A 26,376-nucleotide genomic window follows, 5' to 3' on the forward strand; every position below is an offset into this window, starting at 1 on the left:
GGCCAGGCTGTCTGGTGATGCAGACCTGGTCATCCTCCTCAGGTGAGCTACTGTCATACCTGTACCTGCCTCATACCTGTACCTGCCTCATACCTGCCTCATACCTGAACCTGCCTCATACCTGTACCTACATCATACCTGCCTCATACCTGCCTCATACCTGTACCTGCCTCATACCTGCCTCATACGTGTACCTGCCTCATACCTGCCTCATACCTGTACCTGCCTCATATCTGTACCTGCCTCATACCTGCTCATACCTGTACCTGCATCATACCTGTACCTGCCTCATACCTGTTCCTGCCTCATACCTGTACCTGCCTCATACCTGCCTCATACCTGTACCTGCCTCATACCTGCTCATACCTGTACCTGCCTCATACCTGTACCTGCCTCATACCTGCCTCATACCTGTACCTACCTCATACCTGCCTCATACCTGTACCTGCCTCATACCTGTACCTGCCTCATACCTGTACCTGCCTCATACCTGCCTTATTCAGATGTAGGACCTTCATTTCAGCTAGTTTGCTACAGAAGGAAAATAATCCTGCAGCAACAGGAGATAATGGATAATAATGAATGGAAATGTGTCCAGGGGAATGTGACATTTCTAAGTGGAAATCACAAACTTCAGAAGCCTCAAACACACGACACGTTTTACATTTTCTGCACTGCAGGAAAGTTCTCCTGCAACAGGGTGATCAAAGGAAGATCCTACATCTGTACCTGCCTCTCACGACTATCAGTGTATGAGAAGCTTTGTGCTTGAGACCTGATGACTTGTGTTAGCTCCCCGAGCCAGGCTTTAGTTCAAACCTAGGCTTTAGTTCAAATCCAGTTTTGTTACTTTGGGTCTCTGTAGCTCTCAGTGACATTGTCTCCTCTCTCTTGGTTCTCTCTGGCAGCCTGTTTGAGGAGGAAGTGATGTCATATGTTCCGCCTCACGCCTTACTGCACCCCAGCTACTGCCAGTCCCCACGAAGCTCCCCCGTGTCCTCCCCACAGAACTCACCTGGTGAGAAGGCTTCTCTACACCTCTCTCTGTTACCATTCTGTCTTTCTCTATTTCTCTCTCTTTTTCTCACACAGACATACACACACACACACACTCACACACTCACACAGGTATAGAGGGAGCTCTTTTCTTGTCTCCTCCTCCATCTCTAACTCTGTCTCTGGGTGGTTCTGTCTCTCTCTCTCTCTCTCTCTCTGTCTCTCTGTCTCTGTCTCTGTCTGTTTCTCTCTCTCTCTCTCTCTCTCTCTCTCTCTCTCTCTGTTTGTAGGGAGCACACACTCATCCCTCGTTCTCTGTCAAATTGTATTCCCCCAGGAACACAGCGAGCTAATGCCCGTGCCCCTGCCCCCTACAAGCGAGACTTTGAAGCCAAACTGCGAAACTTCTACCGCAAACTGGAGACCAAGGGCTACGGCCAGGGCCCAGGGAAGTTAAAGTATGTAGACCAAGGGCTACGGCCAGGGCCCAGGGAAGTTACAGTATGTAGACCAAGGGCTACGGCCAGGGCCCAGGGAAGTTAAAGTATGTAGACCAAGGGCTACGGCCAGGGCCCAGGGAAGTTACAGTATGTAGACCAAGGGCTACGGCCAGGGCCCAGGGAAGTTACAGTATGTAGACCAAGGGCTACGGCCAGGGCCCAGGGAAGTTACAGTATGTAGACCAAGGGCTACGGCCAAGGCCCAGGGAAGTTAAAGTATGTAGACCAAGGGCTACGGCCAGGGCCCAGGGAAGTTACAGTATGTAGACCAAGGGCTACGGCCAAGGCCCAGGGAAGTTACAGTATGTAGACCAAGGGCTACGGCCAGGGCCCAGGGAAGTTAAAGTATGTAGACCAAGGGCTACGGCCAGGGCCCAGGGAAGGTAAAGTATGTAGACCAAGGGCTACGGCCAGGGCCCAGGGAAGTTACAGTATGTAGACCAAGGGCTACGGCCAGGGCCCAGGGAAGTTACAGTATGTAGACCAAGGGCTACGGCCAGGGCCCAGGGAAGTTAAAGTATGTAGACCAAGGGCTACGGCCAGGGCCCAGGGAAGTTACAGTATGTAGACCAAGGGCTACGGCCAGGGCCCAGGGAAGTTAAAGTATGTAGACCAAGGGCTACGGCCAGGGCCCAGGGAAGTTAAAGTATGTAGACCAAGGGCTACGGCCAGGGCCCAGGGAAGTTAAAGTATGTAGACCAAGGGCTACGGCCAGGGCCCAGGGAAGTTAAAGTATGTAGACCAAGGGCTACGGCCAGGGCCCAGGGAAGTTAAAGTATGTAGTGGGGAGTGTGTTTGTCATCAATATAATACTGTAACATGTTTTAATATTCATGGATGAATACTGTAATATAGATGCATATTCATGTGTGAATACTGTAATATAGATTCATATTCATGTGTGAATACTGTAATATAGATTCATATTCATGTGTGAATACTGTAATATAGATTCATATTCATGGATGAATATTGTAATATAGATTCATATTCATGTGTGAATACTGTAATATAGATTCATATTCATGTGTGAATACTGTAATATAGATTCATATTCATGTGTGAATACTGTAATATAGATTCATATTCATGGATGAATACTGTAATATAGATTCATATTCATGGATGAATACTGTAATATAGATTCATATTCATGTGTGAATACTGTAATATAGATTCATATTCATGGATGAATACTGTAATATAGATTCATATTCATGGATGAATACTGTAATATAGATTCATATTCATGTGTGAATACTGTAATATAGATTCTTATTCATGTGTGAATACTGTAATATAGATTCATATTCATGCATGAATACTGTAATATGAAAGAATGAATGCGTTATTGATCTAGCTAAATGTTTTGGTGCTAGAAAGAAATAGAATCTCATTCTAGTTCTGTGGTCCACCCACATACCCTCCATCCACGCCCTCCTGCCCTTACCAGTTCCCCCTTGTGTGTGTCTCTTCCTCCCCCAACCCCCAGGTTGATCATCCGTAGAGATCATCTCCTGGAGGATGCCTTCAACCAGGTCATGTGTTACTCCCGGAAAGACCTGCAGAGGAGCAAGCTCTATGTCAGCTTCCTGGGAGAGGAGGGGTGAGTCAGACAGACTGCCTGTCCTCTACTCTTCCAGAAGCCGGGGGGGGGGGGGGGGTTCAATAGAATGAAACATTTGAGGAATATTTCAGTTAGAAATGCACTTTGTCTGCTCTATGATGTTATATTTCTATCTACGTCGTTCCTTTGTGTGATAATGTATCTCCCTGGATGTGTTGCAGGTTGGACTACAGCGGCCCGTCCAGAGAGTTTTTCTTCCTGGTGTCCAGAGAGCTGTTCAACCCGTACTACGGCCTGTTTGAGTACTCCGCCAACGACACCTACACCGTTCAGATCAGCCCCATGTCTGCCTTCGTAGACAACCATCACGAGTGGTGAGTGAACTGAAGACGGGGAGGGGTTTGGGGTCGGAGTGGTCTGTGGTCTGTTGGCTGATAAGCAGGGTTTGGGGTCGGAGTGGTCTGTGGTCTGTTGGCTGATAAGCAGGGTTGGGGTCGGATTGGTCTGTGGTCTGTTGGCTGATAAGCAGGGTTGGGGTCGGAGTGGTCTGTGGTCTGTTGGCTGATAAGCAGGGTTGGGGTCGGATTGGTCTGTGGTCTGTTGGCTGATAAGCAGGGTTGGGGTCGGAGTGGTCTGTGGTCTGTTGGCTGATAAGCAGGGTTGGGGTCGGAGTGGTCTGTGGTCTGTTGGCTGATAAGCAGGGTTGGGGTCGGAGTGGTCTGTGGTCTGTTGGCTGATAAGCAGGGTTTGGGGTCGGAGTGGTCTGTGGTCTGTTGGCTGATAAGCAGGGTTGGGGTCGGAGTGGTCTGTGGTCTGTTGGCTGATAAGCAGGGTTTGGGGTCGGAGTGGTCTGTGGTCTGTTGGCTGATAAGCAGGGTTGGGGTCGGAGTGGTCTGTGGTCTGTTGGCTGATAAGCAGGGTTGGGGTCGGAGTGGTCTGTGGTCTGTTGGCTGATAAGCAGGGTTGGGGTCGGAGTGGTCTGTGGTCTGTTGGCTGATAAGCAGGGTTGGGGTCAATTTTGGAAACAAACTGAAATTCCTATTCAGTAATTGAAAAAATGTAATCTATTTTCAATTACTTTCAAGAAGCTTTTTGTGTCAAAAGTTTTTCCATTTTAGAATTTTAACTAATTAATTTCCTGAATTGAGTGACTTCAATTTGACTGGAGCCCAGCCCTGGTGATTAATGGACATGTACTGAAGGGACGAGCCAAAACATCTGATTGCCTATACTAGGACCTGGGTGATAACATGTTGTCTATACTGGGACCTGGGTAATACCATCTGTTGTCTATACTAGGACCTGGGTAATACCATCTGTTGTCTATACTAGGACCTGGGTAATACCATCTGTTGTCTATACTAGGACCTGGGTAATACCATCTGTTGTCTATACTAGGACCTGGGTAATACCATCTGTTGTGTATACTAGGACCTGGGTAATACCATCTGTTGTCTATACTAGGACCTGGGTAATAACATGTTGTCTATACTAGGACCTGGGTAATACCATCTGTTGTCTATACTAGGACCTGGGTAATAACATGTTGTCTATACTAGGACCTGGGTAATAACATGTTGTCTATACTAGGACCTGGGTAATACCATCTGTTGTCTATACTAGGACCTGGGTAATACCATCTGTTGTCTATACTGGGACCTGGGTAATACCATCTGTTGTCTATACTAGGACCTGGGTAATACCATCTGTTGTATATACTGGGACCTGGGTAATACCATCTGTTGTCTATACTAGGACCTGGGTAATAACATGTTGTCTATACTAGGACCTGGGTAATACCATATGTTGTCTATACTAGGACCTGGGTAATAACATGTTGTCTATACTAGGACCTGGGTAATAACATGTTGTCTATACTAGGACCTGGGTAATACCATCTGTTGTCTATACTAGGACCTGGGTAATACCATCTGTTGTCTATACTGGGACCTGGGTAATACCATCTGTTGTCTATACTAGGACCTGGGTAATACCATCTGTTGTCTATAATGGGACCTGGGTAATACCATCTGTTGTCTATACTAGGACCTGGGTAATAACATGTGTAATCTAGGTATCTTCTCTCTCTCTCCTTCCCTGTACAGGTTCCGTTTCAGCGGGCGTATCCTGGGCCTGGCTCTGATCCACCAATACCTACTGGATGCCTTCTTCACTCGACCCTTCTATAAGGGCCTGCTGCGCATGTACGTATCCACCACCTGGACTGTCTAATTCTAGCAATACACCAGGGGTATTCAACTCTTACCCTACAGGGTCCAGCGCCTGCTAGTTTTCTGCTCTACATGATCGTTAATTGCACACACCTGGTGTCCCAGGTCTAAATCAGTCCCTGATTACAGGGGAACAATGAAAACAGCTGTGGAACAGGCTTTGAGGTCCAGTGTTGAATATAGGGCTTTATACTATATAACTAGAGAGTATTTTTTAGATATTTTAAGACTGTACCAGACATGTGGTTATGTAGATTAGTACAGTTCACTGACCTCCTGCCTAAATCCATTCTACACTACTCTACTCTATTCTGCTCTACTCTATTATACTCTATTCTGCTCTACTCTACTCTATTATACTCTATTCTGCTCTACTCTACTCTGCTCTACTCTATTATACTATATTCTGCTCTACTCTACTCTATTATACTATATTCTATTCTACTCTACTCTATTTTACTCTACTCTATTATACTATATTTTACTCTACTCTATTCTACTCCACTCTATTCTACTATATTCTATTCTACTCCATTATACACTACTCTATTCTACTATTTTATACTCTACTCTACTTTGCTCTACTCTGCTATACTATATTCTACTCTATTTTACTCTATTATACTATATTCTACTATATTCTACTCTATTTTACTCTACTCTATTATACTATATTCTACTCTACTCTATTCTACTCCACTCTATTCTACTCTATTCTACTCCATTATACACTACTCTATTCTACTATATTCTATTCTACTCTATTCTATTCTACTCTACTCTATTCTACTCTACTTTACTCTACTCTATTCTATTCTACTCTACTCTATTTTACTCTACTCTATTCTACTCTACTCTATTTTACTCTACTCTATTTTACTCTACTCTATTCTTCTCTACTCCATTCTACTCTGCTCTATTCTGCTCTACTCTACTATGCTCTATTATACTATATTCTACTCTACTCTGCTCGACTCTATTTTACTCTACTCTACTCCACTCCATTCTACTATATTCCACTCTATTCTACTCTATTCTATTCTATTCCATTCTACTCTACTCTATTCTACTCTGCTCTACTATTCTATAGCCTATGTGAGCTGAGTGATCTGGAGTATCTGGATGAGGAGTTCCATCAGAGTCTCCAGTGGATGAAGGACAACGACATCGAGGACATGTTGGACCTCACCTTCACTGTCAATGAGGAGGTGTTCGGACAGGTGTGTGTGTGTGTGTGTGTGTGTGTGTGTGTGTGTAAGTTATAAGGCTCATGTGTATGTACTGTGTGTGTAGATCACAGAGAGAGAGCTGAAGCCGGGCGGGGCCAACATCCCGGTGTCAGAGAAGAATAAGAAGGAGTACATTGAGCGCATGGTGAAGTGGCGTATTGAGAGAGGAGTGGTTCAGCAGACAGAGAGTCTGGTCCGGGGCTTCTATGAGGTACGATCTAGAACAAGGACTTTCTGAATAAAATATCTCCTCAAACATCTCCTTTACAGTATCTGATAAATGTAGACTCAGCAGTATCATCATACACACTGGGGCAACTTCCTGCTCACAGACATCAACAACAACTGAATTCAAATTGGGCAAGATGTAGCTGAAGGCTGTGTGTGATAGGATGTGATAGGAAGGCTGTATAATGGGATTGAGTTTGTTTTAGTTGTGTTTGTAATAATAATACATGTCATTTAACAGACTGTTTTATCCAGAGCGACTTACAGTCATGCGTGTATACAGTTTACATATGGGTGGTGCTGGGACTCTAACCCAGCACTGTTACAAGCACCAGCCTCTACCAACTGGGATACAAAGGTTTGTAGCCTGGATGCCCTGTACTGTGTCATGCAGGTGGTGGATTCCAGGCTGGTGTCAGTGTTCGATGCCAGGGAGCTGGAGCTGGTGATAGCTGGCACCGCTGAGATAGACCTGGTGGACTGGAGGAGCAACACAGATTACAGAGGAGGTATGAACAGGGGGAGAGGAAGAGACTGGGGGAGACAGGGGGAGAGGGGAGAGACAGGGGGAGAGGGGAGAGACAGGGGGAGAGGGGAGAGACAGGGGGAGATGTGGAAAGGACAGGGTGAGAGACAGGGGGCAGACTGGAGGAGCAACACAGATTACAGAGGAGGTATGAACAGGGGGAGAGGAAGAGACTGGGGGAGACAGGGGAGAGGGGAGAGACAGGGGAGAGGGGAGAGACAGGGGGAGAGGGGAGAGACAGGGAGAGACAGGGGAGAGGGGAGAGCCAGGGGGAGAGGGGAGAGACAGGGGGAGATGTGGAAAGGACAGGGTGAGAGACAGGGGGCAGACTGGAGGAGCAACACAGATTACAGAGGAGGTATGAACAAGGGGGAGAGGGGAGACCGGGAGCCCAAATGACACCCTATTCCCTATATAGTGCACAGCTGTAGTCAAATGTAGTGCACTACATAGGGAATAGGGTGCCATTTAAGACACAGACAATAACTTTGTGTATTGCACCTTTCCTAATGTCATTTTGAGCTGCTGTCTGGGTCTCAGGCAGCAGTAAAGATAGTCCATTGTTCCATTCAGATGTAGAAGGAAATGTTTTTTACATGTCTTTCCAATTAGGAAGCGCTGTTACAGAAAGAAGTGGATATAACAGTATACCCTAGCTAGCTAGCTGACTGGTTGAACAGCTGAAATAACTAGGCCTACCAGAGAGAAAGGCCAGTATATACCAGTATACCCTAGCTAGCTAGCTGACTGGTTGAACAGCTGAAGTAACTAGGCCTACCAGAGAGAAAGGCCAGTATATACCAGTATACCCTAGCTAGCTAGCTGACTGGTTGAACAGCTGAAGTAACTAGGCCTACCAGAGAGAAAGGCCAGTATATACCAGTATACCCTAGCTAGCTAGCTGACTGGTTGAACAGCTGAAGTAACTAGGCCTACCAGAGAGAAAGGCCAGTATATACCAGTATACCATAGCTAGCTGTCTGGTTGAACAGCTGAAGTAACTAGGCCTACCAGAGAGAAAGGCCAGTATATACCAGTATACCCTAGCTAGCTAGCTGACTGGTTGAACAGCTGAAGTAACTAGGCCTACCAGAGAGAAAGGCCAGTATATACCAGTATACCCTAGCTAGCTAGCTGACTGGTTGAACAGCTGAAGTAACTAGGCCTACCAGAGAGAAAGGCCAGTATATACCAGTATACCCTAGCTAGCTAGCTGACTGGTTGAACAGCTGAAGTAACTAGGCCTACCAGAGAGAAAGGCCAGTATATACCAGTATACCCTAGCTAGCTAGCTGTCTGGTTGAACAGCTGAAGTAACTAGGCCTACCAGAGAGAAAGGCCAGGCTGCTGAGTGACTCATGTCTGTCTGTCTGTCTGTTTTCCTGCCTCCCTCAGGTTACCATGACAACCACATAGTGATCCGTTGGTTCTGGGCGGCGGTGGAGAGGTTCAACAACGAGCAGAGACTCAGGCTGCTACAGGTGGGGGTGCACACACACACACACACACACACACACACACACACACACATACAAACAAAGATACAAACACACACACGTACAAACACACACATACAAACAAAGACACAAACACATACAAACACACACACATACCAACAAACACTCACACTTATACAAACAAACACACACACACACACACAGACAAACAAACACATACACACAAACACACACACACAGTGAGTAACAGCGACCTTCTTCTTTCTGTTCTGTTAGTTTGTGACGGGTACCTCCAGTATTCCCTACGAGGGTTTCGCCTCTCTCCGAGGCAGCAACGGACCCCGCAGGTTCTGTGTGGAGAAATGGGGCAAAGTTACCTCTCTACCCAGGTAAACTACTGTGCTGACTTCACTTGTAAGGCCAAGGGAACTAACTTCACTTGTAAGGCCAAGGGAACTAACTACACTTGTAAGGCCAAGGGAACTAACTTCACTTGTAAGGCCAAGGGAACTAACTTCACTTGTAAGGCCAAGGGAACTAACTTCACTTGTAAGGCCAAGGGAACTAACTTCACTTGTAAGGTTAAGTGAATTCATGTAGTATATTATCAATTTGAGTATAAAGTATGAAAAGGTATTATACAGACTGAAGTATATTGTTGTTGTTGTCACTGTGTGTGCGGTTGTCTCCTCCCCAGGGCTCACACCTGTTTCAACCGGCTGGACCTCCCTCCATATCCATCCTTCTCCATGCTGCACGAGAAGATGCTCACTGCCGTGGAAGAGACCAGCACCTTCGGCCTGGAGTGATGACCCCTATCACCTTTATCCTTTAACCCCCACTCCTCCTACGACCTTTGACCCTGACCTCTGAACTGTAGTATCACAGAGGTAGAGGAACCCAAGGGGTTCAAGGGGATGACTGTCTAGTCTGTCTGGCACCCTGTTGTATCTTTATACACACTCACCTTCCTGAAGTGAGCTGAACAGAGGAGAATAGACCGATGTGTATCAGAGGGCATGACCCCTGCACAACGCCAGGGTTTCCCTGTTACGGTTAAGGTCACTTAGACACACTGCCAACACAAACCAAAGGAGAGCACCCTAACACTCACACCCTTGTTAGTCCATTAGACCAATGGGAGAGATGGACTCGTAAGCCTCCAACCAATCGCACAATGAAGGAACAAAAACCAAGACCCGGAGTGAGACTCCAACTGGCTCCTCACGTTTTATTATTTCAAATACGGATTTCCAGTGGAGTCACGTAAGGAAGGTGGTGGTCGAGCTTTTCCTGGAGAGCAAAACCAAAGCTGCTTTATCTCACTGAGAGGCTGAGGCCGACATCACAGGACATCTCTCCTCTGAGAGGCTGAGGCCGACATCACAGGACATCTCTCCTCTGAGAGGCTGAGGCCGACATCACAGGACATCGCTCCTCTGAGAGGCCGAGGCCGACATCACAGGACATCTTCTCCTCTGAGAGGCCGAGGCCGACATCACAGGACATCGCTCCTCTGAGAGGCCGAGGCCAACATCACAGGACATCTACTCCTCTGAGAGGCCGAGGCCGACATCACAGGACATCTTCTCCTCTGAGAGGCCGAGGCCGACATCACAGGACATCGCTCCTCTGAGAGGCCGAGGCCAACATCACAGGACATCTACTCCTCTGAGAGGCCGAGGCCGACATCACAGGACATCGCTCCTCTGAGAGGCTGAGGCCGACATCACAGGACATCTCTCCTCTGAGAGGCTGAGGCCGACATTACAGGACATCTCTCCTCTGAGAGGCTGAGGCCGACATCACAGGACAGTGTTGCTCCTGGAGAAGGGGATGAGAGGAGAGAGGAAGAGATGAAGGAAGACAATACAGGTGCTCTTCAGCTGCTGTGGCCACGCCTCCTGTCCTGTCTGGGAAAGAGAACCAACCAATCAAGGTCCAGGCAGCTTTGTGACCTGAGCTTGTTGAACACTCTGACAGGTGTGTTCTAGAACAGAACACTGAAGTAGCCTATCGTGATGCGATGGTGTTTGTGTGGTGAAGCTGAACTTGGATCTCTCTACAGGCTTTTCATCTATCTGCAAAATGCATTTTGTAACGGCCACAAACAACGATATGTTTTTTGAATGTACTGACTGATATCACGATGATGATGCGCTTAAATGTGTGGTTTTTGTACGTCGCTCGATGACTCGTCAAATCTAAACGGCTGCCTCATTCTTACCAGACTTCAGGGCAAGCTATCAGCACGGATAACCAAACTCAGCTACGGATTGTTTCGATAAAGACATTACATTGAGTTGGCTTTCCCATAATGTTAGACACAAGCTCTCACACACTCTTTCAGTGTTTTAGCTGTTTTCATTGTTTGCAAGTATGTTGATTGTCATCGTCACTTTATCATTGACCTACACTGCCAGAGTAGAGGGTGATCTGAACTTTTAAAATCCCTCATGTTTGGTTGTTGCTCTTTGTTTTTAACTTGCTTCTACTTATTATCCTGATTGCCACCTAATTGAATTTGTTGGTTTGATATGTTCCTATTTCAATAGGGTTTGGGACCCCTGATATAACATCGTATAATGACAGATGTTTGTATGACCATGATAATGAAAGTAAAACATGGTGATTAACAACCTGCATGTCGAGACACACACACACACACACACACACACACACACACACACACACACAGGCTTACATCATGCAATTATAATGTGATCTGTGTGTGGGTGATGGTAAGGTCAAGGGACATTTAAAGCTTAATAGAGACTCGTGACAGAGAACATGTTGAAGTCATATATAAGCACAGGTGCCCATGGTATGCTATTACACTGACTGTTTTGATGGGTGGAATGTCGGTTTTCAAGTGAGGGGAAAAAATATATTTTATAGACGTATCTACAGTACTAGGAAGTTTTAAGACGAGGAGTAATGAGAATATGAAGGAAGAGTTATAGAAACACATATTTGTCATGTTTTTCACTTCAAACTCTGCCTTAGTCAGAAGGCCTTAGTCTGCCTTCTGATACCACCATATTCTACTCTCAGGGTGCGTTCCAGGTCGCGCTTTATTGCAGTCGCGCTGCTGCTGAGCATTTTAGCCGATTACCATATTATATGTATATCATATTAATGTGATATAGAACACCTTCCTGATAAACGTGATAAACCATCATGTGAGTTGACAGAAGGTAAATACTTTTCCAGACGTTGTGAGGGACTATCATCTGAGCAGGGTGTCGACTGCAATAACGATGACATGAAACGCGCCCAATGTCTTTGTTTCAGGGCTGTGACCCCACCCAGCCACCATCACGTCCCGAGACTGTGGAATGTAGCTAACAGAATGTAAGGGACTGAAATAGAACAACTTCCTGCATTCTCTTCCATCATCCCAGGGCCAGTGAGAGACTGAGGGCAGATATATGACATGTTTTACGGTAAAAACATACTAAAAGAAAGGGAAGTACACAGTGGCATTACATGTATTTTTATTTTTTATTATTTTGACATTTTAGTAATAAATCAGACGCTCTGATCCAGAGCGATTTACAGTTAGTGCATTCATCTTAATAAATTGTAGCTAGGTGGGACGGGTTCTGGTGTAGTTTAGACTGAAAGACTGAAGCTAGGGAGGGGAAGTTTCTCTTGGTGTTTCGTAGGTATGCACCATGGTCTTGTAGTGGATGGGAATACTGTACATGTCCTGGGATGGCTTGTAAGAAGTTCGTATAACTTTTTACGTACTGACCGTACACGTTTCTCTGTCTGCCAATGAATTCCCAGCAACATTGCCCCTGTCTGTCTGAGTGGTGCGCGCGTTTGTCCATCACTCCAGCCAGTTGACGTGATAAATCATCATGTGAGTTGACAGAAATACTTTCCCTAAAACCTTTTCAATTAAATATTTATTGCAAGTAGGTTTACCTGGCAGAAGTATATAATGAGTATCTGTTATTTGAAAACTTTGCCATGAAATGCGCAGCAATATGGAACCATTGCTAGACTGTCACATTCCTCACTCAGATGCGCAATTACAGGAAAATTACACAAAGATATCTACATTTGTTAGTTTTCTTCCAGACCTAAATTGTCCTCAGAGGGGATTTAACAAGTGACATGGACTCAGAACATCCCATTTAGTTGTTTCCATGAACATTTGTAATTTTGAAAGTGAAAAAAAATCTAAAAGCAGGAAAAGCAACACTGACAACAAATCTCTGATTTTAGAGTTGTTTGTTAATCGTTATTTTACCAGGTATGTTGACAGAAAATACACTGCACTACTTTCTCTTTTGTATCAAGGATCCGGAGAAGAGTTGCAGGGGAGAGGAGAAGAATGGGCCTATTTTAAAATCTAGTAAGAAATGAGTAGATCTAATGTCAGAAAAGGTTGGAGACCCTGATCTGCACTGAATGTACCAATGTTTTGGGGCTTTAATTGGAGCTTTTGACTCTATTCATCCAAGTCTCGGTCTCTCAACCTCCATGGTCTTCACATTCACCACCGTCACTGAGTAACCGACCGATAGCCCATCACACCAACCCACTACTTCTTTACTCACAGAAACACTTTAACTACAACACAACATGCATATATATATACATATTATCACCAATTGTGACCAATTTGAAAGTTGCATCCATGTTTCAGTTGTTCTCACCTTTTTGTAATGGAATGTTGTGCCTGTTCCTCTCTGGCTGGCTGTCTGCCTGTCTGGTCCTGTGACCGGCAGGACTCTAGGATTAGATACTACTGTCTGCTGGGGGGTTCGAGGCTGTGTCTTTGTCAGAGCTTCACTCTATGCAAAGCTTTTTTCTCCATGTCACTCCTTATGATTGTATGAAAAAAAACGGATAAAAATAATTGATTAAATGTGGTCTCTGTGTCTTTTGTGTTGGGAGTTGAACGTGGATTTCTATTAATAGTGGTATATTCAGTAGTGCGTCTTTTGGCAATTTGTTTAATAAATTAATAAATAAATACAATTAAAAGTTAAGATGTCATTTTGCATGACTGATGACCCGCCCCTTCAACCTGTTGCTAAGAGCAACCGAAGCGTCAGGGGACTGTACACAGAAGAGCCATGCTAGCTAACGTCAGCTAGCAAGCTAACAGCTGGAAGTGGCTGTTTTTAGTTTACGTTAAGTTCAAGAGATTTCATAATATAATGCAATTTGATTCAAGTCAATAGGTCAGTTTCTCTCCGAAAACGGTAAGGAAATGCCACCAAAAAGAGTGAAAAGCGGGACAGTGTCTGCTGCTGGTGCAACGGCAGTTGGAAACAAAGGTTGGGAAACTGGACTCACTAATGCACCATTTGAGGAGGTAGGGAACGTTAACAGCTTGCTATCTTTAGCTAGATATCTAGCTAGTGAAACGCTATTTAAACACACTAAACTTTAAGGGGCCAGCTACACAAGCAGGGAGTGACTTCACTTGCCACTTGGCTATGTTGTTGTTCTTCACTGATCAGTGTTGTCTGATGATGATGATGCTAGGAGACTTGGAAGGCCAGCATTTCTCTGGTGGTGGGAGAGAGGCTGGAGGATGAGGAGCTGACCGGTGCTCTGCTGCTGGCCGTACAGCAGCCCCTTCGCAGGCTCTTCAGCGTAGTCACCTGGGACACCACCCTAGAAAAGGTCAGTAACACAAAGTCTGATTGTTCACAGTCAAGTGTATATCAACCAATGAATGAAATGCTTCACAGATCAATGAACTGGGAAACCCAAAAATCAAGAAGACCAAGGATGTACCCATGTTTTATGAGGTATGTAATGCACCCATTTTTCAGTAAAATGTGCTCTATAGGCTATTCATTTCAAAAGACACATTTACGAAGCAGCAAAGAAAGAGTCTTGCCCAATAAATTACAACTATTACTCAGTCTCTGTCTATTCTACATCAAGTATGTTGTTTGTCTATGAAGGTGATGGAGGCAGCCAAGGTCCTGCTGGATGCAGGAGAGGAGCTGCCCTGTGACCTGCTGGGTAAACTGCTCAAGTTCCAGCTCCTGGGAGTCAAGGCCAACGACCAGCAGAAGAGAGCCACAGAGATGAGGGTAGGAAGGAACTCCTGACAGCCATCAACAATCATCAGTCGTCTTATCGCCCTGGCAACAGTCAGCTTTCCTAGAGAATCTTTTGAAGTGTTATTGTCAGATAGTCAGAGTTATAGTAATATTGTAACATGGGTGATAAGAAACCTTGTCTGAGACATGAAGACTAGCCTGCGCTACCTGTTAATGCCTAGGCTTCAACTCAGCAGGCTAACGCAGTCTTCCTTCACAGAGGAGACCCGGATTTGAACCGCAGTATGCAGTATTAGCACCACTTTAGTTTAATCCACTCTCTCCCAGGCTGCTGAGGAGAAGGGTAAGGGCAAGGTTGGCAATGCCTCCCCAACCAAAGACAAAGGTGGTGCCAAGCCTGCCGCCAAAGGTGACAAGGGAAAGAAAGGGGCAGAGCCCAGCGCCCCAACCAAGGACACCAAGCTGAAAAAGAGGGGCGAGGAGGATGAGACCAGCAAGTATATAGGTGAGAAGTCTACTCTGTCTCAATCATCACACATACAGTATAGTAGTACTGTTAGGTTGTTAGTATGAGGTTGGTTGTTACTTTGTGTTGGGGTGACTGGGAGGTTCTCTCTCTCTCTCTCTCTCTCTCTCTCTCTCTCTCTCTCTCTCTCTCTCTCTCTCTCTCTCTCTCTCTCTCTCTCTCTCTCTCTCTCTCTCTCTCTCTCTCTGTCTGTCTCTCTTTCTCTCTCTGTCTCTCTCTGTCTCTCTTTCTTTCTTTCTCTCTCTCTCTCTTTCTTTCTCTCTCTCTCTCTCTCTCTCTCTCTCTCTCTCTCTCTCTCTCTCTCTCTCTCTCTCTCTCTCTCTCTCTCTCTCTCTCTCTCTCTCTCTCATGCTTTCATGTGTGTGTGTCTAGATGATGAGCCAGACGATGGTCCTCAGCACTACATCCTGGTGGTGGGCTTCCAGCAGGCTCAGCTGGTCTCTGTGCTGGACTCCCTGGGGGTCCATGTGTCCAACGTTATCAAGCTGACCTCACAGAGACCAGACCGGCCAGAGGGATCACTGGAAGGGAGTGATGACACACCCCTGGATGTGGGTAAGACATAGAGTGGCATCAATGTGAGGTTTGGATTGATTTATCCTGGGATCTTGAATCTTTTGTTCCACTGGTTTCATTGTACAGCCAGGGTAAACTGAATCAAACACAGAGGTATTTGACAGTATTTCATATTGTCAGTACAGTATTGATCTTTCAATCAATCTAATTTTAATGTGTTGCTAAATGCTGCTATTGTGTTCCTGTAGACGCGGAGACTAACATTAGGAGAAGACAACAGGAGCAGTTCTGGGGTCAGTTGGAAGGGGTGCTAAACAGTGGCTCAGCATTCTCCAAGCTGTTTGATGTGGCCCGCCTCAGTCACACCACTAAAGAGATCCTGCCACCACAAGACAAGGATAGCCCAGAGGCTATGGTGATTTCCTTGCCTTCTTCTTCTTCTGATTCTTCTGCTTCTGCTGCTCCTTCTTCTTCTTCTGATTCTTCTGCTTCTGCTGCTCCTTCTTCTTCTTCTGATTCTTCTGCTTCTTCTTCTTCTGCTGCTGCTGCTCCTTCTTCTGCTGCTGCTCCTTCTTCTTCTGCTGCTGCTTCATCTGCTTCTTCTTCTTCTGCTTCTTCTTCTGATTCTTCTGCTGCTTCTTCTGATTCTTCTTCTTCTGCTGCTTCTTCTGATTCTTCTTCTTCTGCTTCTTCTTCTGCTTCTTCTTCTTCTGCTGCTTCTTCTGATTCTTCTGTTCCTCCTCTTCCTTCTTCTTCCCCTTCTTCCTCTTCTTCTTCTTCTTCTTCTTCTTCTTCTTCTGACGAGAAGGCCGAGAGTCTGACACCTAAGCAATAAACATTGACAAGAGCAGTGTGTGGGTCTTTCTTTAATTATGATTCTTTTATATAATGTACTTAAAATGCCATGTTAATATGTTGTGTTGTAGCTTGGGTTTGGGACACGTCTGTTTGAAGACGTGGCTTGTCTGATCTATGACTGTCTGGACTGGAGGAGACAGCATCAACACTACCTGAACAACATGAGACTGGTCCAGGTGCCGTCTGTCCCCAGGGCTGTGGCACGCACCACCCAGGACAGCCCTGCAGAGGTACTGTACCAGAAACACACATGCATGCACACACAGGATGAACTGACTGGTGGATGGAGCAGGAAACCATACTGAATATACACAATACTGTCTTTATTTCATGTAGGCCTGTTTTCTGTTTCTACATGTAGCAGAAATGTTGAGGAATATTTTCTGTCATATCTCAGACGGTTCAGACCACAACGCCTCAGACACCTGGGTCCAAGAAGAGACAAGCCCAAGAGGAAACCACTCCAGGTATTCTACAGCTTCACAAACACACTGGAGGACAGTTGAGCAAGTAAATGATTACAGTTAACAGATAAGTGAATTGACCCTAACCCAGGGAGCTGATGTCTGTTGTTGTCCCAGCAGACCCTGAACCGACTGCTCTGAGTACTGATGTGGACATGCGTTACTATAACGACCTGCTGGACCAGATTCCTCCTGAAGCCTCCTCTGTTCCCCTCATACTACACTGCATGCTGGAGCAGGTTCTGTTCTGTTTCTTTCATACTACACTGGAGCAGGTTCTGTTCCCTTCATACTACACTGGAGCAGGTTCTGTTCTGTTCATACTACACTGGAGCAGGTTCTATTCTGTTCATACTACACTGGAGCAGGTTCTGTTCCCTTCATACTACACTGGAGCAGGTTCTGTTCTGTTCCCTTCATACTACACTGGAGCAGGTTCTGTTCCCCTCATACTACACTGGAGCAGGTTATGTTCCCTTCATACTACACTAAAGTAGGTTCTGTTCTGTTCCCTAAAACTACACTGGAGCAGGTACTGTTCTGTTCTTTTCATACTACACTGGAGCAGGTTCTGTTCTGTTCCCTTCATACTACACTGGAGCAGGTTCTGTTCTATTCCCTTCATACTACACTAAAGCAGGTTCTGTTCTGTTCCCTAAAACTACACTGGAGCAGGTTCTGTTCTGTTCTTTTCATACTACACTGGAGCAGGTTCTGTTCTGTTCATACTACACTGGAGCAGGTTCTGTTCTGTTCATACTACACTGGAGCAGGTTCTGTTCTGTTCATACTACATTGGATCTGTTCTGTTCTGTTCATACTACACTGGAGCAGGTTCTGTTCTGTTCATACTACACTGGAGCAGGTTCTGTTCTGTTCATACTACATTGGAGCAGGTTCTGTTCTGTTCATACTACACTGGAGCAGGTTCTGTTCTGTTCTGTTCATACTACATTGGAGCAGGTTCTGTTCTGTTCATACTACACTGGAGCAGGTTCTGTTTTGTTCATACTACACTGGAGAAGGTTCTGTTCATACTACATTGGAGCAGGTTCTGTTCTGTTCATACTACACTGGAACAGGTTCTGTTCTGTTCTCTTCATACTACACTGGAGCAGGTTCTGTTCTGTTCATACTACACTGGAGCAGGTTCTGTTCTGTTCATACTACATTGGAGCAGGTTCTGTTCTGTTCATACTACACTGGAGCAGGTTCTGTTCTGTTCATACTACACTGGAGCAGGTTCTGTTCTGTTCATACTACATTGGAGCAGGTTCTGTTCTGTTCATACTACACTGGAGCAGGTTCTGTTCTGTTCAAACTACACTGGAGCAGGTTCTGTTCTGTTCCCTTCATACTACACTGGAGCAGGTTCTGTTCTGTTCATACTACATTGGAGCAGGTTCTGTTCTGTTCATACTACATTGGATCTTTTCTGTTCTGTTCATACTATACTGGAGCAGGTTCTGTTCTGTTCATACTACACTGGAGCAGGTTCTGTTCTGTTCATACTACATTGGAGCAGGTTCTGTTCTGTTCATACTACACTGGAGCAGGTTCTGTTCTGTTCTCTTCATACTACATTGGAGCAGGTTCTGTTCTGTTCATACTACACTGGAGCAGGTTCTGTTCTGTTCATACTACACTGGAGCAGGTTCTGTTCTGTTCATACTGCATTGGAGCAGGTTCTGTTCTGTTCATACTACACTGGAGCAGGTTCTGTTCTGTTCATACTACACTGGAGCAGGTTCTGTTCTGTTCATACTACACTGGAGCAGGTTCTGTTCTGTTCTCTTCATCCTACATTGGAGCAGGTTCTGTTCTGTTCATACTACACTGGAGCAGGTTCTGTTCTGTTCATACTACACTGGAGCAGGTTCTGTTCTGTTCATACTACACTGGAGCAGGTTCTGTTCTGTTCATACTACATTGGAGCAGGTTTTGTTCTGTTCATACTACACTGGAGCAGGTTCTGTTCTGTTCATACTACATTGGAGCAGGTTCTGTTCTGTTCATACTACACTGGAGAAGGTTCTGTTCTGTTCATACTACACTGGAGCAGGTTCTGTTCTGTTCATACTACACTGGAGCAGGTTCTGTTCTGTTCATACTACACTGGAGCAGGTTCTGTTCTGTTCATACTACACTGGAGCAGGTTCTGTTCTGTTCTCTTCATACTACACTGGAGCAGGTTCTGTTCTGTTCCCTTCATACTACACTGGAGCAGGTTCTGTTCTGTTCATACTACACTGGAGCAGGTTCTGTTCTGTTCTCTTCATACTACACTGGAGCAGGTTCTGTTCTGTTCTCTTCATACTACACTGGAGCAGGTTCTGTTCTGTTCTCTTCATACTACACTGGAGCAGGTTCTGTTCTGTTCCCTTCATACTACACTGGAGCAGGTTCTGTTCTGTTCATACTACACTGGAGCAGGTTCTGTTCTGTTCATACTACACTGGAGCAGGTTCTGTTCTGTTCATACTACACTGGAGCAGGTTCTGTTCTGTTCATACTACACTGGAGCAGGTTCTGTTCTGTTCATACTACACTGGAGCAGGTTCTGTTCTGTTCATACTACATTGGAGCAGGTTCTGTTCTGTTCTCTTCATACTACACTGGAGCAGGTTCTGTTCTGTTCATACTACACTGGAGCAGGTTCTGTTCTGTTCATACTACATTGGAGCAGGTTCTGTTCTGTTCATACTACACTGGAGCAGGTTCTGTTCTGTTCATACTACATTGGAGCAGGTTCTGTTCTGTTCATACTACACTGGAGCAGGTTCTGTTCTGTTCATACTACACTGGAGCAGGTTCTGTTCTGTTCATACTACATTGGAGCAGGTCCTCCACTGTAGGCTCCAACCATCATCACCATACTACAGTCAACCAGGACAACAGTTGTTCAACCCAGATCTGTTTGGGTTTAATCCATGTGGTTTCATTGTATTACTGCATGTGTATTGTCTTACCCTCAAGGGTCATTATTATATTATATTATTATCCTCCATACCTTGACTTTTTACATGAGAGTTTACATGAAAGACTCTCCAGACATTATATATACACATAAGTAGAGACTCCTGAGGATGAATGGTTGAGCTCCTTTAGTTTACTTTGCGTGTGTGTGTGTGTGTGTGTGTGTGTGTGTGTGTGTGTGTTCAGGTGGTGGCCACAGAGCAGGACATCCCTCCCCTGTCTACAGCAGACTCAGAGAAGGGAGTGTACAGCCTGGAGAAGAGCCTGGCAGACTACATGCTGTCTGCTGTCATGTCTCTGCCTCGCTCAGACCAGGAGAAGAAGGTACATTACTGTAGACTACACCCTGACCCTCTATACCTGTTATACTGTTTCCCCAGTATAGTATGGTTTCTGTAGACTACACCCTGACCCTCTATACCTGTTATACTGTTTCCCCAGTATAGTATGGTTTCTGTAGACTACACCCTGACCCTCTATACCTGTTATACTGTTTCCCCAGTATAGTATGGTTTCTGTAGACTACACCCTGACCCTCTATATCTGTTATACTGTTTCCCCAGTATAGTATGGTTTCTGTAGACTACACCCTGACCCTCTATACCTGTTATACTGTTTCCCCAGTATAGTATGGTTTCTGTAGACTACACCCTGACCCTCTATATCTGTTATACTGTTTCCCCAGTATAGTATGGTTTCTGTAGACTACACCCTGACCCTCTATACCTGTTATACTGTTTCCCCAGTATAGTATGGTTTCTGTAGACTACACCCTGACCCTCTATACCTGTTATACTGTTTCCCCAGTATAGTATGGTTTCTGTAGACTACACCCTGACCCTCTATATCTGTTATACTGTTTCCCCAGTATAGTATGGTTTCTGTAGACTACACCCTGACCCTCTATGTCATGTACTGTCATGTTGTCTTGTCTCTGTCCTTTCCCTTCACCCTGTCTCCCTCTGCTGGTCGTGTTAGGTTACCTTTTCTCCCCCGCTTTCCCCCAGCTGTCCCTTGTCTCCTCTAACTACCCATTCACCCCGTTCCCCACCTGTTCCCTTTTTCCCTCTGATTAGGTCCCTATATCTCTCTCTGTTTCTGCTCCTGTCCTTGTCGGATTCTTGTTTGTTTGTGTCATTCATGCCTGAACCAGACTGCCGTCATGTTTGCTGTAACCTTGTCCTGTCCTGTCGGAATCTGCCGGTCCATCTGAGCCTACCTATGTTTGGTAATTAAAGAAGCTCTGTTTAAGTTGATTCGCTTTTGGGTCCTCATTCACTCACCATAACAGAAGAATCCGACCAAGAATGGACCCAGCGACTTCGGATCCTCTCCACTCAGCCGTCGGGATCCAGGGAGCGATGCTAGGCAGACACGAGCAGGAAGTGTCTGCTGCTCGACATGCCGTTGAGACCCTGGCCACCCAAGTCTCCAACCTCACAGAACAGGTTCACCATCTCTGCCTCGATCCATCGGCCACTTCCAGGGCTTTCGAATCTCCGGAGCCCAGAATCAATAACCCGCCGTGTTACTCTGGGGAGCCCACTGAATGCCGCTCGTTCCTCACCCAGTGTGATATTGTGTTTTCTCTCCAGCCCAACACTTACTCCAGGAGCACTGCTCGTGTCGCCTACGTCATATCTCTCCTTATTGGACGGGCTCGTGAGTGGGGCACGGCAATCTGGGAGGCAAGGGCTGAGTGTACTAACCAGTATCAAGACTTTAAGGAGGAGATGATACGGGTTTTTTGATCGATCTGTTTTTGGGGAGGAGGCTTCCAGGGCCCTGTCTTCCCTATGTCAAGGCAATCGATCCATAACAGACTACTCTATTGAGTTTCGCACTCTTGCTGTCTCCAGTGGCTGGAACGAGCCGGCCTTGCTCGCTCGTCTTCTGGAGGGTTTCCGCGCAGAGGTAAAGGATGAGATTCTCTCCCGGGAGGTTCCTTCCAGCGTGGATTCCTTGATTGAACTCGCTATTCGCATTGAGCGACGGGTTGATCTTCGTCACCGAGCTCGTGGAAAGGAGCTCGCGCTCTCCGTCGCCTCCCTCTCCGCATCACTACCATCTTCCTCTGCCGGCTCGGGTGCTGAGCCCATGCAGCTGGGAGGTATCCGCATCTCGACTAAGGAGAGGGAACGGAGAATCACCAACCGCCTCTGTCTCTATTGCGGTTCCGCTGGTCATTTTGTCACTTCATGTCCAGTAAAAGGCCAGAGCTCGTCAGTAAGCGGAGGGCTACTGGTGAGCGCTACTACTCCTGTCTCTCCTTCAAGATCCTGCACTACCTTGTCGGTCCATCTACGCTGGACCGGTTCGTCAGCTTCCTGCAGTGCCTTAATAGACTCTGGGGCGGAGGGCTGTTTTATGGACGAGACCTGGGCTCGGGAACATGACATTCCTCTCAGACAGTTAAAGGAGCCCACGGCCTTGTTCGCCCTGGATGGTAGTCCTCTCCCCAGGATTCAGCGTGAGACGCTACCTTTAACCCTCACTGTTTCTGGTAATCATAGTGAAACCATTTCTTTTTTAATTTTTCGTTCACCTTTTACACCTGTTGTTTTGGGCCATCCCTGGCTAGTTTGTCATAATCCTTCCATTAATTGGTCTAGTAATTCTATCCTCTCCTGGAACGTCTCTTGTCATGTGAAATGTTTAATGTCTGCTATCCCTCCTGTTTCCTCTGTCTCTTCTTCACAGGAGGAGCCTGGTGATTTGACAGGGGTGCCGGAGGAATATCACGATCTGCGCACGGTGTTCAGTCGGTCCAGGGCCACCTCTCTTCCTCCACACCGGTCGTATGATTGTAGTATTGATCTCCTTCCGGGAACCACCCCCCCCCGGGGTAGACTATACTCTCTGTCGGCTCCCGAACGTAAGGCTCTCGAAGATTATTTGTCTGTAGCTCTTGACGCCGGTACCATAGTCCCCTCCTCCTCTCCCGCCGGAGCGGGGTTTTTTTTTGTCAAGAAGAAGGACGGGTCTCTGCGCCCCTGCATAGATTATCGAGGGCTGAATGACATAACAGTGAAGAATCGTTATCCGCTTCCTCTTATGTCTTCAGCCTTCGAGATCCTGCAGGGAGCCAGGTTTTTCACTAAGTTGGACCTTCGTAACGCTTACCATCTCGTGCGCATCAGGGAGGGGGACGAGTGGAAGACGGCGTTTAACACTCCGTTAGGGCACTTTGAATACCGGGTTCTTCCTTTCGGCCTCGCTAACGCTCCAGCTGTCTTTCAGGCATTAGTCAATGATGTCCTGAGAGACATGCTGAACATCTTTGTTTTCGTTTACCTTGACGATATCCTGATTTTTTCACCGTCACTCCAGATTCATGTTCAGCACGTTCGACGTGTCCTCCAGCGCCTTTTAGAGAATTGTCTTTTTGTGAAGGCTGAGAAGTGCACTTTTCATGCCTCCTCCGTCACATTTCTCGGTTCTGTTATTTCCGCTGAAGGCATTAAGATGGTTCCCGCTAAGGTCCAAGCTGTCATTGATTGGCCCGTCCCTAAGTCACGCGTCGAGCTGCAGCGCTTTCTCGGCTTCGCGAACTTCTATCGTCGTTTCATCCGTAATTTCGGTCAGGTGGCAGCTCCTCTCACAGCCCTTACTTCTGTCAAGACGTGCTTTAAGTGGTCCGTTTCCGCCCAGGGAGCTTTTGATCTCCTCAAGAATCGTTTTACATCCGCTCCTATCCTTGTTACACCTGACGTCTCTAGACAGTTCGTTGTCGAGGTTGACGCGTCAGAGGTGGGAGTGGGAGCCATCCTTTCTCAGCGCTCCCTCTCTGACGACAAGGTCCACCCATGCGCGTATTTTTCTCATCGCCTGTCGCCGTCGGAACGTAACTATGATGTGGGTAACCGCGAACTGCTCGCCATCCGGTTAGCCCTAGGCGAATGGCGACAGTGGTTGGAGGGGGCGACCGTTCCTTTTGTCGTTTGGACTGACCATAGGAACCTTGAGTACATCCGTTCTGCCAAACGACTTAATGCGCGTCAGGCGCGTTGGGCGCTGTTTTTCGCTCGTTTCGAGTTCGTGATTTCTTATCGTCCGGGCTCTAAGAACACCAAGCCTGATGCTTTGTCTCGTCTCTTCAGTTCCTCAGTAGCCTCCACTGACCCCGAGGGGATTCTCCCTGAGGGGCGTGTTGTCGGGTTGACTGTCTGGGGAATTGAGAGGCAGGTAAAGCAAGCACTCACTCAAACTCCGTCGCCGCGCGCTTGTCCTAGGAACCTTCTTTTCGTTCCCGTTCCTACTCGTCTGGCCGTTCTTCAGTGGGCTCACTCTGCCAAGTTAGCCGGCCACCCTGGCGTTCGGGGTACGCTTGCTTCCATTCGCCAGCGTTTCTGGTGGCCCACCCGGGAGCATGACACGCGTCGTTTCGTGGCTGCTTGTTCGGTCTGCGCGCAGACTAAGTCCGGTAACTCTCCTCCTGCCGGCCGTCTCAGGCCGCTTCCTATTCCCTCTCGACCGTGGTCTCACATCGCCTTAGATTTTGTCACCGGACTGCCTTCGTCAGCGGGGAAGACTGTTATTCTTACGGTTGTCGATAGGTTCTCTAAGGCGGCTCATTTCATTCCCCTTGCTAAGCTTCCTTCTGCTAAAGAGACGGCACAAATCATCATCGAGAATGTTTTCAGAATTCATGGCCTTCCGTCAGACGTCGTTTCGGACAGAGGTCCGCAATTCACGTCTCAATTTTGGAGGGAGTTTTGCCGTTTGATTGGGGCTTCCGTCAGTCTCTCTTCCGGCTTTCACCCCCAGTCTAACGGTCAAGCAGAACGGGCCAATCAGACTATTGGTCGCATCTTACGCAGTCTTTCTTTTCGCAACCCTGCGTCTTGGTCAGAACAGCTCCCCTGGGCAGAATACGCCCACAACTCGCTTCCTTCGTCTGCGACCGGGCTATCTCCTTTTCAGAGTAGCCTCGGGTACCAGCCTCCGTTGTTCTCATCTCAGTTCGCCGAGTCCAGCGTCCCCTCCGCTCAGGCTTTTGTCCAACGTTGCGAGCGCACCTGGAAGAGGGTCAGGTCTGCACTTTGCCGTTATAGGGCGCAGACTGTGAGAGCTGCTAATAAGCGTAGAACGAAGAGCCCTAGATATTGTCGCGGTCAGAGAGTTTGGCTCTCCACTCAGAACCTTCCCCTTAAGACGGCTTCTCGCAAGTTGACCCCGCGGTTCATTGGTCCATTCCGTATCTCTCAGGTCATTTATCCTGTCGCAGTGCGACTTCTTCTTCCGCGATATCTTCGTCGCGTCCACCCGGTCTTCCATGTCTCCTGTGTTAAGCCCGTTCTTCGCGCCCCCGCTCGTCTCCCCCCCCCCCCCCCCCCCCATCCTTGTCGAGGGCGCACCTATCTACAGGGTCCGTAAAATCTTGGACATGCGTCCTCGGGGCCGTGGTCATCAGTACCTAGTTGACTGGGAGGGGTACGGTCCTGAGGAGAGGAGTTGGGTTCCCTCTCGGGACGTGCTGGACCGTGCGCTGATTGATGATTTCCTCCGTTGCCGCCAGGTTTCCTCCTCGAGTGCGCCAGGAGGCGCTCGGTGAGTGGGGGGGTACTGTCATGTACTGTCATGTTGTCTTGTCTCTGTCCTTTCCCTTCACCCTGTCTCCCTCTGCTGGTCGTGTTAGGTTACCTTTTCTCCCCCGCTTTCCCCCAGCTGTCCCTTGTCTCCTCTAACTACCCATTCACCCCGTTCCCCACCTGTTCCCTTTTTCCCTCTGATTAGGTCCCTATATCTCTCTCTGTTTCTGCTCCTGTCCTTGTCGGATTCTTGTTTGTTTGTGTCATTCATGCCTGAACCAGACTGCCGTCATGTTTGCTGTAACCTTGTCCTGTCCTGTCGGAATCTGCCGGTCCATCTGAGCCTACCTATGTTTGGTAATTAAAGAAGCTCTGTTTAAGTTGATTCGCTTTTGGGTCCTCATTCACTCACCATAACACTCTATACCTGTTATACTGTTTCCCCAGTATAGTATGGTTTCTGTAGACTACACCCTGACCCTCTATACCTGATATACTGTTTCCCCAGTATAGTATGGTTTCTGTAGACTATAGATTATACACTGAGTATACAAAACATTAAGAACACCTGCTCTTTCCATGACCTAGCCTGACCAGGTGAATCCAGGTGAAAGGAATGATTTCTTATGGATGTCATTAGTTAAATCCACTTCAATCAGTGTAGATGAAGGGGAGGAAACAGGTTAAAAACTGATTTTTAGGCCTTGAGACAATTGAGACATGGATTGTGTAT

General features: G+C 46.8%; 2 protein-coding genes across 14 annotated transcripts in view; both read left to right on the top strand.

Moving 5' to 3' along the window:
- The window catches only part of hecw2b (HECT, C2 and WW domain containing E3 ubiquitin protein ligase 2b), an 87,798-nt gene extending 74,182 nt beyond the window's left edge, over positions 1 to 13,616 (top strand). For all 4 annotated transcript variants that reach the window (XM_090207297.1, XM_090207299.1, XM_090207298.1 and 1 more), the window contains 12 exons: positions 1 to 42; positions 909 to 1,018; positions 1,334 to 1,454; positions 2,989 to 3,102; positions 3,285 to 3,437; positions 5,169 to 5,267; positions 6,385 to 6,514; positions 6,588 to 6,734; positions 7,146 to 7,260; positions 8,673 to 8,758; positions 9,011 to 9,123; positions 9,432 to 13,616. The exon at positions 1 to 42 is cut by the window's left edge and continues 42 nt beyond it. In XM_090207297.1, the coding sequence (XP_090063423.1) occupies positions 1 to 42; positions 909 to 1,018; positions 1,334 to 1,454; positions 2,989 to 3,102; positions 3,285 to 3,437; positions 5,169 to 5,267; positions 6,385 to 6,514; positions 6,588 to 6,734; positions 7,146 to 7,260; positions 8,673 to 8,758; positions 9,011 to 9,123; positions 9,432 to 9,543 (1,342 nt within the window). In that variant the 3' untranslated portion in view covers positions 9,544 to 13,616. The remainder of the gene's footprint in view (positions 43 to 908; positions 1,019 to 1,333; positions 1,455 to 2,988; positions 3,103 to 3,284; positions 3,438 to 5,168; positions 5,268 to 6,384; positions 6,515 to 6,587; positions 6,735 to 7,145; positions 7,261 to 8,672; positions 8,759 to 9,010; positions 9,124 to 9,431) is intronic.
- Positions 13,617 to 13,736: 120 nt separating this feature from the next.
- The window catches only part of spag17 (sperm associated antigen 17), a 48,870-nt gene continuing 36,230 nt past the window's right edge, over positions 13,737 to 26,376 (top strand). For 9 of the 10 annotated variants that reach the window (XR_016488283.1, XR_016488284.1, XR_016488286.1 and 6 more), the window contains exons 1-11: positions 13,768 to 14,069; positions 14,243 to 14,383; positions 14,452 to 14,511; positions 14,671 to 14,802; positions 15,100 to 15,277; positions 15,671 to 15,853; positions 16,063 to 16,229; positions 16,741 to 16,902; positions 17,070 to 17,139; positions 17,257 to 17,375; positions 20,299 to 20,436. Coding sequence is in view for 6 of the 10 variants with exons in the window: in XM_090207290.1 (XP_090063416.1) it covers positions 13,965 to 14,069; positions 14,243 to 14,383; positions 14,452 to 14,511; positions 14,671 to 14,802; positions 15,100 to 15,277; positions 15,671 to 15,853; positions 16,063 to 16,229; positions 16,741 to 16,902; positions 17,070 to 17,139; positions 17,257 to 17,375; positions 20,299 to 20,436 (1,455 nt within the window). In the remaining 4 variants the exon portion in view is untranslated. Of the gene's footprint in view, positions 14,070 to 14,242; positions 14,384 to 14,451; positions 14,512 to 14,670; positions 14,803 to 15,099; positions 15,278 to 15,670; positions 15,854 to 16,062; positions 16,230 to 16,740; positions 16,903 to 17,069; positions 17,140 to 17,256; positions 17,376 to 20,298; positions 20,437 to 26,376 lie in introns of all 10 variants that reach the window. The other variant, XM_090207292.1, reaches the window with a different exon arrangement.

The sequence above is a fragment of the Oncorhynchus mykiss genome, chromosome 18 (genome assembly GCF_057628025.1).
Source record: "Oncorhynchus mykiss isolate SJ-2025 chromosome 18, ASM5762802v1, whole genome shotgun sequence".
NCBI lineage: Eukaryota > Metazoa > Chordata > Actinopteri > Salmoniformes > Salmonidae > Oncorhynchus > Oncorhynchus mykiss.